At 48.7% G+C, this 16,019-nt stretch overlaps 1 protein-coding gene across 1 annotated transcript; it reads right to left on the reverse strand.

Annotated features, from left to right (window-relative positions):
• Positions 1-940: 940 nt before the first annotated feature.
• LOC310684643 (kallikrein-14-like) lies at positions 941-8,605 on the reverse strand. The gene is made up of 5 exons (XM_083456063.1): positions 8,147-8,605; positions 6,540-6,699; positions 3,570-3,823; positions 2,557-2,693; positions 941-1,138 (listed from the first exon to the last, which is right to left on the reverse strand). The coding sequence occupies exons 1-5, from the start codon at positions 8,193-8,195 to the stop codon at positions 986-988; spliced, it is 753 nt and encodes a 250-aa protein (XP_083312189.1). The 5' UTR covers positions 8,196-8,605; the 3' UTR covers positions 941-985.
• Positions 8,606-16,019: the final 7,414 nt, after the last annotated feature.

Consider the following 16,019-nt stretch of genomic DNA (forward strand, 5'->3'; position numbering starts at 1 on the left):
ACTTCTGATTTTAATCCTGCACTGCACTTCTGAAACAGTAAAGGTAAAGGTAAAGGGACCCCTGACCATTAGGTCCAGTTGCTGACAACTCTGGGGTTGTGGCGCTCATTTCGCTTCCGCCTCATGTGGCCAGTATGACTAAGCCACTTCTGGCGAACCAGCGCAGCGTATGGAAACCCCGTTTTCCTTCCCGCCGGAGCGGTACCTATTTATCTACTTGCACTTTGACGTGCTTTCGAACTGCTAGGTAGGCAGGAGCAGGGACTGAGCAACGGGAGCTCACCCCGTCGCAGGGATTCGAACTGCTGACCTGCTGATCGGCAAGCCCTAGGCTCTGTGGTTTAACCCACAGCGCCACCCGCGTCCCTCTTCTGAAACAGTATCAAACCTTTTTAAACAGTCCTGGAAGATAGCTTGCTTAGCTTGTTGAGAGCTGTTAGGAGACCCCTGTTTCCCCCATTGGTGAATGAATGAATGAATGAATGAATGAGAGGGCAAGGACACACCCAGCTGGGCATTCAAGAAGTAGGGACCACTCCGGGTGCTGAAACTTATATTGTCCAGAGTTCTTGGTGTGTTTTTTTCTCGGGCATTCCAGAAGGGCATGAAGCAGGGCTGGTGAGGTGAATGTCCCGGGGGGAAATGTGTGGCTAAGGAGAGGGTGTGGCCTGGGCAAAGACCCGAGAGCCAGAAAAAGAGGCATTTGTTCCCCAGGCCTGAGGTTCTCCACCCCTGCCTTATGCTTCCCTGGAACCTTCTGCAATTTGTGATCTGCCTTCGGCACCTGGGGAAAGTTGGCAGCAGAGTGAGCCTCCCACACAGGACTGCCCCTCAATGATCACTGATCACTGGCCTGGTTGGCATGCATCCATGTAGGCACAGGAAGCGGAAAAGGCATGGGATAATGTTTGTGAGAGAAGAAGGGAGATGCAGACTTGAGTTCATTTCTTATGCTTTATTTGTGCGCTTCGTCTCTGAGTTGGCATCAGCCGCGCTGTATCACCTCCCGGATCCAGCCGACGTAGTTGCAGACCTTAGTATAGATACCAGGTTTCCCAGGCTGGCCGCACACCTCTGGACCCCAAGACACGATGCCCTGAAGTTCTTCGTTGCAGATGAGGGGTCCCCCAGAATCGCCCTGCACAGGGAGAAAATCCCACCCCCATGTGAAGTCTAAATAGAACATTTCATCTTTGGCTTAATTTCAAGTGACTTTTGCAAGCAATCTGTTCAGAGCTCTGTTAAGAAGAAGCGAGTGCCTGGGAAAGAGCGAGAGAAAGAGAAAGAAGAGAAAGAAAGAAAGAAAGAAAGAAAGAAAGAAAGAAAGAAAGAAAGAAAGAGTATCCTGTACCAGTGGCGTAGCGTGGGTTGTCAGCACCCGGGGCAAGGCAAGTAATTTGCACTCCCTAACCCGTGGATTTGCGCCCCCTAACCCTAACCCCCAGATGTTGCGCCCGGTGCGCCCGGCCCCCCTGCACCCCCCACGCTACGCCACTGTCCTGTACACAGTCATCAGGTGGCACCTCTGGAGATTACGTATCTCCAAATTTTGTCATGTGTACAAAAATGCATATACCAGAGCAAGGTGTACATATAAATGTATGTGTACATATAAATGCACCACATTAGGGAAATGTGCTTTGCAAAAATGCTTATATCAGGCAACACTGCATACAAACATCAGCACTAAAATGCTGATGACTGCTCTTGAAGATATTTATTTTCTAAGTCACGAGTTGATCTGAAAGTGTGGAGTACTGAACTTAAGAGTGGAAAAATTAGCAACTGAGTGGAACTGATACCCACAGATACACCCATCTCCACCTTGAGGTTTGTAAAAGTACAAAAAAAAAAAGACTTCAGGGGAAAAACCTTGAAAGAGACAGAAACCCTGAACAAACCCTAAAACAGTCCAGTGAAGACTGAGCATGCTCAGTGGCCATAGAATGTGCAGTATCTGTTGCCGGGGTGGGGTGGGCAGTGGAGGAGTGGAGAGAGTAAAATGGAATGGAGTATCCTAGGAGTGGGCATGGCTGGCTAAAACCCTGAACTGGAGCAACCCCAAACCACAGCATTTTGCTGCAGGTCCTGGCTATTGAAACTAAACATGAAGTGGCAGTTCCAGGGTGTTTCTGAGGCTGTGGGGCGTGTGACGTAATAACAGCATATCCTAACGTGACATCATGACACCCCACTGGGCACCCATAACTTGGGGCCCAAATCGGCGCCTCTGTATCATACAATAATGCATTTTGCACATTATCTAGTTCAGGGGTCAGCAAACTTTTTCAGCTGTGGGCCGGTCCACTGTCCCTCAGACCTTGTGGGGGACCAGACTATATTTTGGAGGAAAAAATGAATGAATTCCAATGCCCCACAAATAACCCAGAGATGCATTTTAAATAAAAGGACACATTCTACTCATATAAAAACACGCTGATTCCCAGCCCGTCCGCAGGCTGGATTGAGAAGGCGATTGGGCCCCCGGGTCTTAGTTTGGCTAACCATGATCTAGTTTGACCCTAAGTTGCCTCTGAATTAAAGGATTTTCCTCACCTGGCAAGTGTCAGCACCCCCTTCCCTCACGCCAGCACACAACATGTTCTCGGTGATGGCATCAGGATACACCACCTCACACTCACTCTGCGTGATGATGGGGAGATAAACACACTGCAATTCTTCAGGGATGCTTGCTGTAGAGACGACAGTTACCAAGGTTAGGGGTCGCCAACCGTTTTGGACCAGTAGCACACTTGGAATTTTGCGAAAGGGTGGCGGGTGCCAGTCACAAAATGGCGCCCACAGGAGCATGACAGGGCACAAAGTTAGAGAGTGCACAGTCATTGCTGCTCCCTCTCGGGCAAGGCGACCATGGGAAGTCTGCTATGTGCTGCTGGTCCCAAATGTGGAAATAATGTAATAATCCCCCCCCCCCGCCACACACACAGACTCAATGATGCTGTTGCTATCTAAAAAACACCTGGAAGCATTCCCTAGTACTTGGAAAAATATACCACATAGGCATTTCTCACATTTACACACACATATGTACCACAAATACAAAGCCACACATATATCTCCCCGCTCTCTCTGCCCAAGCACACCCTTCCCTCTCTCTCACAAACCACACATACACAGAGATATATTTCAGGGCTGGGTGGTGAAACACTGTCCAAAAATCTGGACTTGCTGCTGCCAGTTAGTGTTGACACTACTAACCTAGATGGGCAATTGGTCTGACAATAAGGCCGCTTCCAAGAGAAGGGCTGTAGCTCCAGGGTAGAGCATCTGCTTCACATGAAGAATGTCCCAGGTTCAATCTCCAGCTCCTGCCTGAAACCCTGGAGAGCTGCTGCCAGCCCGTGTAGGCACTATTAAGCTTTGTTGGCCTTATTTGGCCTTTGCTTGCGTTCTTTGGAACATCGTTTGAATAAAGGGATCCCTATCGATTACATACTTTGCTTGATCCACACAACCCACATCTGTATGGTGGCAAAATCTTACTGGCTGCTCCTATGGCCCCTCTCCCACCTCTGCCTTAAAAATGTTAAAATATTCGAAGGCCCTACGTCTTGAGCTGCTGGTCCTGCCCCACCCTGTCACAAGGCACCGCGTTCCTGGAGCAACGCACTGACTGGCCACGTTGATGGGCTGGACACTGTCGGTGACGGCCGCTGGCGAGGAGAGCCTGATCAGCATGATGTCATTGTCCTTGCTGACGGAATCGTAGTTTGGGTGAGGCACGAGCCGGACCGCTCTCTTTTGCTGTACAGTATCCTCCATGCGCAACATGTTGTGCACTCCCAGGCGCACGTAAGTGGTGCTGCAGGAGAGCAAGGCAAAAGGGGGTTACTTGGGAAATCTGCGAGAAAGAGAAATACAGTGGTACCTCGGGTTACATATGGTTCAGGTGACGGACGCTTCAGGTTACAGACTCCGCTAACCCAGAAATAGTACCTCGGGTTAAGAACTTTGCTTCAGGATGAGAACAGAAATCATTCTTCAGCGGCACAGCAGCAGCGGGAGGCCCCATTAGCTAAATTGGTGCTTCAGGTTAAGAACAGTTTCAGGTTAAGAACGGACCTCCGGAATGAATTAAGTACCGTATTTTTTGCTCTATAAGACTCACTTTTTTCCTCCTTAAAAGTAAGGGGAAATGTGTGTGCGTCCGATGGAGCGAATGCAGCCTGCACAGCTATCACAGAAGCCAGAACAGCAAGAGGGATTGCTGCTTTCACTGCACAGTGATCCCTCTTGCTGTTCTGGCTTCTGAGATTCAGAATATTTCTTTTTCTTGTTTTCCTCCTCTTGTGGTCTGGTGCGTCTTATAGAGCAAAAAAATACGGTACTTAACCCAAGGTACCACTGTAGTTAAAAGTCTAGAGTGGCATGGTGTCGTGGATTGGCTGGGGAACCCCCAAGGGAACCCCCAGGGGAACAAGGCTCAGAGCCCAGGGATTGTTGGTGGGATGACGGTGAATGGTCAGAGGGAAAGAGGGAGGAGACTGGGAGGAGGAGGTGTTGGAAGCTGAAGAGGCAACAGGGTTGAGTGAGTGGGAAGAGGCTGTGGCAGAGAGCAGTCCAGAATGAGAGGCAGAAGCAGAGGCTGGAGAGGAGGGGTGCCAAGAGGCTGGTTGCTGAAGGAGCCAGGGAAATATCCCCTTCCTGAGGTGACCATCTCCCCTCCTCCTGGTCTCCCAGGAGGAGGAATGAAGAGGGCAGAGCAAAGAGAGACAAGATACAGACACCTCAGGTTGCTGAGACCCAAGGGAGGAGTCTTAGAGAGCAGTGGGAAGTTCTCACAACTGCCTCTTTGAAGCAAGACCTGGGAAGAGTTGCTGGTATCACTAGGCCTGTACTATTTTAGTTTCTTTGAATAAAGCGTTAACTGACACAGGGTGTTTTATTGCTAGCCTGCTCCCGACTCCAGCTCCTGACAGCTGGGTGGGCAACTTGCCCTAATTTCATGTGGCCCTCAGTCTAATTTCATGCAGGTGACAGGAGGCTTCACACACGCCATACATTTAAATACAGTGGTACCTCGGGTTAAGTACTTAATTCGTTCCGGAGGTCCGTTCTTAACCTGAAGCACCACTTTAGCTATTGGGGCCTCCCGCTGCCGCCAAGCCACAGGAGCACGATTTCTGTTCTCATCTTGAAGCAAAGTTCTTAACCTGAGGTACTATTTCTGGGTTAGTGGAGTCTGTAACCTGAAGCGTCTGTAACCTGAAGTGTATGTAACCCGAGGTACCACTGTACATTCTTTTAACCCTAAGGATCCTGGGGATTATAATTTATCAAGCACAGAGCTACAATTCCCAGCAGCCTCAACCAATTACAGTTCCCAGTATTTTTGTGTGCGGGGAGGGAGAAGTTATGTGCTTTAAATGTATGGTGTGTGCACTGCCCAAGAGTGAGAAGAGGTGGCAGAGAGGGGGGGGTACTCCACCCACTTCTGGCTCTAGTCCCACCACCATCAACCACCAGCCCCTAACATAATATCTTCTAGAGAATGTAGCCCTTTGCAGTAAACAAAAGAAGCTTTTCATCCTAGTATAAAAGATGCCACCACTACTATCCATTTTCTCTTACAAGAATTGCCACAGCTGGAGCAAAGTTCATGGTGCAGTCTTGTGACCTGTTAACCACTTAGGCTGATGTTTCATTGTCTTCTGCAACATGGCCTTGCCTCAATCACTGTGGATTAGTGGCAAGTTCATTCTGCTTTAGTTTGTTCCGTAATGCTTCCCCAATGCAACCACACTATCGCCGTCTGGAGGGGATATTGTGTAACAAAAGCAGGACAAATATGAATCCAGAACATCTGCGGCATGAAAAGTTGTGGGGCTTCAGCAGGAAGTTACAGGATATTCACTGACTGGAAGTGGAACTAGTGTGACTGTCCCAAACCTTTTGCAGGTGCTAACAGTACTGAGAGCTGGAGGGGCCCTTAGGCAGAAGAGGGGATTTTGCTAGAGGCAGTCTGTGTCAGGGGCTGGACACATTCCTGAGGAGGAATGGAGGAGGAATGGTGAGGACCGCCTTCCTCCTCCTGAACCTTCTCCTGAACCTTCCCGAGAACAGGAGGAAAGTATAGATTTAGAACAGTGGTTTGCAGAAGGGCATAGTTCAGAGGCTGCAGAGGGGAGGAGATGGGAAATATTGGGAGAGCAGCAAGAAGAAGAAGCACCAGGGAAGAGACAGCTAACAGACTCAGTGTCCCTTGAAAGCATTCCTGACCCCCCTCCCAGAACAAGGCATGCCTTGAGATTAATAGAACAGAAAACTCAGAGGCAGAAAGCACAGATCAGCTGGTGCAGGGGTGACATATAATAGGAGACATGGAAGGGGTGGGACTTCACTCAGAGCAACGCCATTATCCTAGGTCGACTGCATTCCTTCGTCTCTCTCTCTCTGGGTGCATAGTGAATAAGTTACTTGGTAAGAAATGTTTTTTGTTTATCTACTTCTTGGCTGCCACCGTGGGAGTGATCAGATTCCCTGAAGCAGTCTGCTAGGTCAAAGAGGCAAAGGCGTACCCTGGGAGTCTGCAGTGTGCAGCGGTCAACACCCACTCCATGGTCACCAGAGCCCCACTGCAATAGAACCGGTTCATGTCATAGATGGCTGCATGCCAAGGTTGGAAACCTTTCGTGCATGCGGTTCCTCCAACGATTCGTGACTCTTCCTGCACAGCCGCTGCAAATCGGGGTGGGGGTGGGGGTGGAGAGACAAGAACAGGGACAGTAAGAAAGGCTCTGCTGCGTCACCAGAGGCAAGGGTCCATCGAGCCCAGCATCCTGTTTCCCAGACAGTGGCCAATCAGATGCCTCTGGGATGCCCACCAGAAGAAGATGAAGACCATAGCTCTTTTCCATTGCTGCATCCCCAGCAACTGGTACCTAGAGATGCCTCTGAACTTGGAGCCTGCACACAGCTACCATGGCTAGTTGCATGCGTAGATCATGGCCCTCCAGGTATTGTTGGCCTCCGACGTCTATCAGAAGAACTGCCCACCTGGGCAGTTTTATTCTGTGAACCACCCTGAGATCTTATGATGAAGGGCGGTATATAAACCTTATTATTATTATTATTATTATTATTATTATTATTATTATTAACCACCTGATGTCCAATGACTTGTGATGCAAGGTGCTTACAAGCCCCAAAGTTGGGATGTCAAAGCCCCTTGCAGCAAGGTGCTGCTAAAACAAACTTTCTCCCCATCCTTCTAATGGGGTTTCCATGCAAACCGCTTCCTGAATCAGGGAGGGATTTGCATGGAATGCTGCTGAACTGAGCAGGATTTCACTCCCTGCTCACTAGCTGATGAGCAGGCGTTAAATCCTTCTCAGTTTGCCTGTGTGTCTCTGTTCCTTGCTGGCTGAGTGGATGGGCTGAGTGGACAGCTGATGGGTGGACTGGCATGGCTTGGGAAAAATGGTCTTATGGGCCAACTTAGACCCCCCCAGCAGGCCATGAATGGCCTGTGAGATAGAGGTTCCCCACCCTTGTTATACGGAAAGAGTGGGAAACCTCAGGTGTGTGTGTGTGTGTGTATGTGTGTGTGTGTGTGTGAATGCAGCTCTGCAGCCCTCTCTGTTTGGGCCTCAGGACTCCCCACAGGCCACACCTGCTTCCCAGCTGCACCCCTTCTCCACAGCCCACACTTCTCACTGGTCCTGCTTTGCACCCTTCTGGAATGCTCTGTCCTGGCTAGAAAATATCCTTGAACTCTGCCAATGCTTCTTGTTTACCTGGAGGAAGGACAGAGAGTGATGTGTGAGTAAACTAACATTTGTTGCTCCACCCACTTTTCCTTCTGGCCCCACCCACCAACCACTGCAATATGGCCCCCGGAAGGTAGCCTACAAGGTAATGTAGTCCTGAGGCTGAGGAAAGCTGCACCAGTGCTCAGTGAAACAAGGTCCTAGGCTCAAATAGTGTGTCTCCAGGTAGGGCTGGGTGGCGCTCCTGCCTCAAATCCTGGAGAGCTGCTGCCAGTCAGTGCTGACATTACTGATCTGACTTGGCATATCCTCTGTACATCTGAGCAACATGCTTCATGTGCACTGTCATTTACCTGAGGTTGAAATTTCCATTTAGAACAGTGACTGGCTTTGGAAACATGTTTGTACACTCTTACCTCCTGACACCAACAGCAGTGCCAGTGAAACCATCTCCATGGCTGTCATGTCACTGCATGAGACCGTGAAGGGCCTGTCTGTCAGTAGACCTGCTGAGGAGACATGCAGAGCAAATGGTCACAGACATCCAAGGTAGTGTTTGTGGATAGTGGGTAATAGGTTACAGTCACATCGTCCCACAAAACTGCAACCCTGCCTGGTTGTCCAGGCAGTGGTATTTATAAAATTTCAAACAAAGCATTTCGATTTTCACCAATCATATACATCATTACCTCATTTCATGTTTAATACACATGCACCATAAGCAATGGCAATTTATGTTGATTAAGTTCTGATTCCCACCATGTTCTGTTACATTGTGTTAGTATGCATGTTGGGTAGCTATTTGCACCATGTAGCAACTTACATTCTAGCTTTGAGCTGTATCTTTGTGATTCACATATTAGCTGTATTTCTGCCCCAATAGGGGGGCGGGGGGGGGATTGTGTGTGTGGCAACATGCAAAATCATCAGTTTCATAAAGTAAAAGGCTACCATAACTTCTCTATTAGAAGCAAACTCAAGGATTTACAGAGGTACACATTATCACATTTATTGTGGCCCTTTGGGGCAGTGGCGTAGCGTGGGTTGTCAGCACCCGGGGCAAGGCAAGTAATTTGCGCCCCCCCCCCCGCTGCACTGTCCCTCCCCCAGATAGTCCCTCGCTCTCTCTCCGCACCGCACCGCATGCCTGGCACCCTCCCCTCCACAGTGGGCAGCGACCCGGTGGCTCGGATCGGATTCGCACAGCCAGCACTGCAGTGAGAGAGAGTGAGTGAGCCAGGTAGGGGCAGAGAGCTGCGAGTGCGAGCGCGCAGTGGCATAGCGTGGGTTTTCTGAGCTTGCACAGAGTGCTTTTCCTCCCTATGGGCAGAGTCAGCTTGCTCCTAAATACCTGAGCTCTATAGTTAGAGACTCACCATTTCCCCAGTTGGCTTGGCCCCCAATTTCTCTTACTATAGAATTTGGGGCTGGTGGTGGAGGAAATCATTATTCTTCCCCCTTGCTACCCCCCCCCAAAGCATAAGAGAGGGACTCCCAAGAAGGTGAAGCGGGATTTCACCCCAGGGTATCTCGGAAGCCCCTCGAGGCAGCGACGCTTCCACCCCCTGGAAACAGCAGGAAGGGAGAGCGCTCTTGTGCCCCGGTCCTGCTTTGAGTGCTTCTCATTGACGCGTCTGCTTGGCCACTCTAGATGGGCCCTTGTGGCCTTGATCCAGTATCCGGGTCCTTCTTCGGAAAGAGCGAGCGCCTCCTAAGCATGTGCAGAGCGCCTCCCTCCGCCCCCGCCCCTGCACCTCTCCTCTCTCTCTCCCTGGAGAAATGAAGCAGTGACCCGACAAGGAGTAGCAAAGGATGGGCGTGTTTCGTCCCTGATCTGGATGAGATCAAGGCGCCGGCAACGGGAAGGAGGCGGGGGAGAAGCAGAAGCAGGCCAGCCAGGGCTGCTCCAGACCCCTGATCTCTCCCATCGCCGCTGGAGGGGTCATGGAGGCACTGAGCCCGGGAGGCGGGCAGCCAGCCAGGGCGCACGCACCTACCCCACCTCTGCGCCCAGGCGCGCTGCTCTCTCCAGCTTCCTCCCTGCCGGGCCAGCAGCTCCGCCTTCACCTCTTCCTTTGCCTCTTTGAGCCGCTTAATTCCCAGCAAGCGATTAGCAGGCTCGGATTGGATCCTGCGGCAGGCAGGCGCCGCCTCCACCTCCTCCTCCTCCCGGCTTTGCTGCTGCTGCTGCGCGGCTCTTTTCCCTCTACCGACGGCGCGCTGCGCCTTGGAGAGGTTCCCGCTTCCTCGAGGGGGGCCGGCCAAACGGAGACGACGACCCCCCACCCCAGCCAAGCCTCGATTGCTTGTCCCTTCCCTCTGGACTTGCGCCCCCCCAAATGTTGTGCCCGGTGCGGCTCGCACCCCTGGCACCCCCCACGCTACGCCACTGCTTTGGGGAGCCAGTGGCTCTCCAGATATTCTTGAACTCCTATTTCCACCAGCCCTTGCAGCCATTGGTAAGGGATGATGGGAGTTGTAGTCCAGCAATATAGTCACCATCCCTAGGATGTAGAGATACCTGAATTCACATTTCTGCCTAGGTGTGAAATTCACTGCGATACCTCAAGCCTCAAAGGGAGAAGGACACCAATTGTTGGCAGAGCACACAATTTTCAGAGCTTAGAAAGCCTGTTTTAACCAGTTCAAGTCCAACATGTCGAAAAAGGAACTGATTCCAGATTCCCACCATCCCTTTACAAAGCAAACTAATTTGGTTCATGTTAAGTTCATAGTTCAAGGTCATCCAAATGATCCTTGACAATCCACCCCCCACCCCAATTCAGGATGTTACAAGTCAGCTCTCCACATTTCCATATAAGTTTGTGAATTTTGTATGAACAAATCCTCACAAGAATTCAGCAGGATTTTAATGCAGACTCCTAATATACACGCGGGTGGTGCTGTGGTGCTGATCGGAAGGTCAGCGGTTCAACTCCCCACGATGGGGTGAGCACCCATTGTTCAGTCCCAGTTCCTGCCAACCTAGCAGTTCAAAAGCACGTCAAAGTGCAAGTAGATAAATACCTTCTGGCGGGAAGGTAAACGGCGTTTTCGTGCTCTGCTCTGGTTCACCAGAAGCGGCTTAGTCATGCTGGCCATTTAGTCATGCTGGCCACATGACCCGGAAAAACTGTCTGCGGACAAAGATCGGCTCCCTCGGCCAGTAAAGCAATTTCCCCTAATAGACACATTTTTGCAAAGCAATTGACCCCGATATTGCATTTTAATGTTATTTTTAAACTAGAAAGTGTGAACACTTTTTTGTGAACACTTTACCCCAGTATTTGCATTCTCTTACTTTACTAGAGAAGTGCGTTTCAAACTTTGGAAAAGTGTGAGTTTTGAAGTGCAAATCTGTTAAGTTCACTTTTAAACGCAAACTGAATTGAATTTCCATCCAATTCCTAGGTACAATAGGAGGTGTTTTTGTCTCACCTTCCTTTCACATTAAGGGAAGCAGTCATGGCTGCTGTCTGGAGTAAGTCACCCTGGAGTAAGTCAGAGGGCTTACATCTCTTTAAAAGGCAGAAAAGTGGGCAGTGTTTTACCAGGGATAGATAGCAAGAAAGAGGATTTCTTTCTGGTAAATAAGAGACAGTTGTGGCATATTGTCCATCATCACCCAGCTGTCATTCAGAGGCATGTTCTGGTCTATATGGGATTTTAAAAATAAATAAATTCTATAATGCCCTTCATTGAGAACACTAAAATAGATTTACTTGCATATATTTCCCAGTTGGCTGGGGAACTCTATGAGACACAGGAAAATAGCCATCCTTTCAAAAGTGAAATCTCACATCACTTTTTTAAAACACACACACACAAAGTTCTTCTTGTGATAGGAAGAAATGGAAACTCAAGAAGAAGGGTATTAGTTGAACATCAGCATGAAAGTAAAACATGCTTCTTTACCATAGAAACGTTTTATGAAAAATTACTATCTGGCATTTGTAGGCAGGTTACTTATCAATAGGTATAACCAGAACTAAATGGCACAAAACAAAATGCATTCTGACATTTTATGGGCCATTCCGATGAGCACGAGAATAGAAAAACAGATGAATATTTGTAAGGAGCTCTCCAGTAGCCCCTTCTATCGAAAGGTCACAACAAAAATCTGATTGAAATCTTCGACAGCCCCCTTGCCCACAACCTTTCATGATGAACTGGGAAGCTTTGCTTCCAAACAAGGGCATCCTAGTCATCTTCTCTGGTGAGATCTCAGAAGGATGACATCCATCTCTGAGAAAGATAAAGAGCCGTCCCACCTACCTGTCTGTGATACAACTGGAGGGTTTGGAGGAACACTGTGGCCTGATGCTTGCCGACAACGCCTGGCTGGTTCTACTTTAATGAGCAGGGTGCTAAAGAGTATTCATCACCACGTGTGACTAGTTTTGTATCCAGCAGATTCCTTGATGCCTTAGTCCGCACAAGTCCCACTCCGGAGCTCTTCCCAACTGCTATATACTTTCCCGTCCCAACAGGGCCAACGCTTCTGTTCACGACTTGTGCCTGCATCCGCCACATGCCTTTACGGGGCCTCAGACGCCTCATCTGCCATTGTTAATTTCTAGGCACTCCTCCTAATGAAGAGGTGTCAGCCTTTAATTATTATTACAAGGATTTCCCCCCTCTTTGTTGGATAAGGCTGCAAATTGAGCAATGGTCGCTGGGAAGGGCCTTAGAAAGAGAGAGATTAGTGTCAGCCTCCCCACTATTGTTCCACGACAGGTCTTTGCCGCTTTAGTTTTTAACTGGGTTGAAAAGCGTAAATGCACAGACCTGGTGATAATTTTCTGTCAAGCCCAAGGAACTGCGCAAGTTAAAAACACAGATCACGGGAATGGAACCTGCTTTGCGGAAAGTTGCTCACTTGGAAAGTTGTGGTTGGTTTCATTAATTCATTGTTCAGTCAGGCTGCTTTTAGCTCACCTTTCAGTCCAAAGGAACCCAATTTGAAATGCAGAGCCCAGCATTGCACAGAGCACCAGATCAGGGTGGGGAATTAAAGGGAAGGGAGCTCAGGGCACATTTCAGGGCTGGGACTTGTCAACTGTCCAAAGATACCAGGTGTTGGTGCCAGCTCTGGCTAGCAGCCTATCTGACCTCACAACACTGCGGTCATGTTAAATCAAAGGAGCCCCAATTTTGCCACAATGGGCTTTAGGTGAATATGCCATGAGAAGCTGCCTGTCTCAGAGAAAGGGATGTAAAAAAGCACCATTTTCTGTCCCACCCTGTCTGTCTCTGTCACATGCGCCACCGTTTCTGTTCTGCTGCAGTTTGTCTTCTGCCAGAAATTATGTTCTTTGTCTCGCTGTCAGCATAACTTGCTTAACTTACTCAATTTATGGAATTAAATATGTAAACAGTGAACATTATGCAATTTGTGGAACTGATTATATAAATTATGTAAGTTAAGTTACAGTTACATTATTCCAACCCATTCATTTCAGTGCAAAGGAAACATGGCAGTGGCCAGGGTGGGGGTGGGTGGGACATAAACAATTGCAGATTGTTTGCAGACTGAAAATGATAACAGCTGTGGTTTCTGATCATATTCAGTTGAATTAGTTCTGCTCTGAACATGGGATGTATAAGCAAACACTGGCAATTTCTGCAACTATTTCTGCTTCAAACTTGGCATATGTCCCCCCCCCCCCGTAGGGAACTGATCCAGCGGATAGTAGAGAGACATGACCAAAATCACTCACTTAAAAAGCGAAATGTGCCCACAGGCCTGAATGTGGGGTAAGAGGCCTCATATAACCAACATCCTTAAAACTAGGTCACACACTCCACCTTAGCTAGGTCACACACTCCACCTTGGGAAGGGTTATCCAGCCTTTGTTCTTTTCACTTTTCGCTTTTTGAAGCATACCAAGAAGCAGTGGCGTAGCGTGGGTTGTCAGCACCCGGGGCAAGGCAAGTAATTTGCGCCCCCTAACCCGTGGATTTTAGCACTCGAGTCTCGAGCGTGCCCCCCCCAGATGTTGCGCCCGGTGCGGCCGGCCCCCCCTGCACCCCCCACGCTACGCCACTGCCAAGAAGGAGGTCAAAGCTGGATGCTCCAGGAAATTCTATTTGAATATATGAACCAAGCTTAGACCATGTGGCTTTAGTCGGCTATCTTTGTGGTTTTATACAAATAATTTAGAAATATTTACTACTTTGGAACCTAAGTTTATTACCTAAATTTTCTTTCTGCTGTACAAAAAAGCCCATGGCTCTGACCTTTGAAGAGTTTGTAAGTAAATCATTTCTAACTTACCAAACATGTGGTCTCTTTGTACAGTATGGGGGTGGCCTGCTGCTATATAAGCCTGCATCTGAGTTACTGCAGAGATTCTAACAACGCCGGAGGCAGCAAAGGTAAAAAAATGGGCTGTACCACAGAAGACACAAAAAATGTCTGCTTCAAAATGGTTCCAATAATTTGAGTTTTGTGAAATAGTAGAGTGTCTTTATAAATAGTGGCATGCCCAACTTGTTTCAGTTTTAAAAAAAAGTTATTTAGGGACACAGCAACACAGTTTTCCTATTAAGATTATGTCTTTTTTAAAAAATAGTTGCGCATTCTGGGGGGGGGGGTGTTTGACCTTAGAGGGATGGGTGCCCACAGGAATTTTCCCAGTGGTGCACAGAGGAGTAAGTAAGTTAGAAAGCATACATTCTAGCATCAGTGAATAGGTCTACAATTTATCTGATGGGTGGTGAGCTGGTGACAAGGCCTGGGTAGACTAAATATTTTCCTGAAAACACCCAACGTGCCAGGACAACAACACTGGCCTATATTTCAGGGTTATGCTACCCTTCCTGAACCTGGTACTCTCCAGATGTTTGGGCCTGCAACAAGGACATACTGGCTGGGGATGATGGGAGCTATCCAAAACATCTGGAGGAGGCAACCAAGTTGGGCAAGGCTGGTGTAGACAACAGATGTCTATATGGATCAATTTCTGACTTGGTACAAGGCAAATCCCTACATTCCTGTAGGGGCACGCTTCCTATGGTAAAATGTATACACTTCCTATGGTCAAATGTATACACTCTTCTGCAGCTTTGTGTAGCCACCCGCTCCTTGCCCCATCTGGAAGCTTGCTGTGCCATTTTAGACCTAGGTTCAGGGCAATTCCCTTGCGCTGCCTTCTCCCTTAATTGCTCCCTTCCCTATGGCAGCAAAACTTTGGTTTCACAACCAGCCCAGACAGACTTCTTGCCAGACACAAAGCATGAGCTAAGTGCAGTGGTGGTTGCGAGGTAATTGCAGCCCACGCCGCCCAAACAAGTCTGGATAGACCTCAGGCTCTAGAAAGGTCACACCACCGAGGAAAGCAGCAGAAGGTATCTTTAGGGCTGGCACCCGGAACCACTGCCCCATCTACAAAATGGACAGGCCAGCCCTGCACATTCCTAGGGTATGAGTCTGACTTGATGGATCTCCCATGCACTGCTTTCTTATTTTCACATATGTTGTTCTAGGCATGGCTTAGAGGGCACAAAGGTGGGGCTGCCCTTGAAGACTGTCTGGAAACTTGAAAATATTGCTGTGGCCCATCCTTTGACAGGCATAGGCCAATGAGAGTTTGTTACACCTGTCTTACAATGCTCTATTGACTACCACTCCCCCCTGGATCCAATTCAAAATGGTGGCTTTGGCCTAGAAAAGTTGGAATGATTTGGGCTCTGCTGCTCCAGAGAAGCGGACACGGAGCAATGGAACCAAACTACAAGAAAGAAGATTCCACCTAAACATTAGGAAGAACTTCCTGACAGTTAGAGCTGTTCGACAGTGGAATATGCTGCCAAGGAGTGTGGTGGAGTCTCCTTCTTTGGAGGTCTTTAAGCAGAGGCTTGACAACCATATGTCAGGAGTGCTCTGATGGTGTTTCCTGCTTGGCAGGGGGTTGGACTCGATGGCCCTTGTGGTCTCTTCCCACTCTATGATTCTATGAAACACCTCTCTTCTGCCAGTGAAACATTCTCCTATATGAAGAGCATCTCCCCAGCTCCAACATGCGCATTAAGATCTGCTAACAGAATCCTTTTTTATTTCTTTTTGCAGATCCAAGATTAGCATCTACTAGAGCTTCAGTCATAAATGTTCTCCGTGAGTTCATTAGAAGGTGCCTTCTGGATCTGCTCCCAACGTCGGTGTGGCAGATGCCTACATCCTCTGCCTATCTGGTGGAAGGTATGAATGGTAATTCTACGTATGTGCATGCTACAGTACTGCCTATGTACTATGTGCTATGTACCCCTTTGGATGTCCCACAAAGGTGT

This window comes from Podarcis tiliguerta (genome assembly GCF_965153285.1).
Source record: "Podarcis tiliguerta genome assembly, chromosome: 8".
Lineage (NCBI taxonomy): Eukaryota > Metazoa > Chordata > Lepidosauria > Squamata > Lacertidae > Podarcis > Podarcis tiliguerta.

Bases quoted from the DNA above. Each gene is read 5' to 3' on its own strand.
- LOC310684643 (XM_083456063.1), bottom strand. From the start codon at position 8,195: ATGACAGCCATGGAGATGGTTTCACTGGCACTGCTGTTGGTGTCAGGA. The intron at 6,700-8,146 runs GTAAGAGTGTAC...CCCGATTTGCAG, and splicing joins ACTGCTGTTGGTGTCAGGAG to CGGCTGTGCAGGAAGAGTCA. The intron at 3,824-6,539 runs GTACGCCTTTGC...GCTCTCCTGCAG, and splicing joins GCACACTGCAGACTCCCAGG to CACCACTTACGTGCGCCTGG.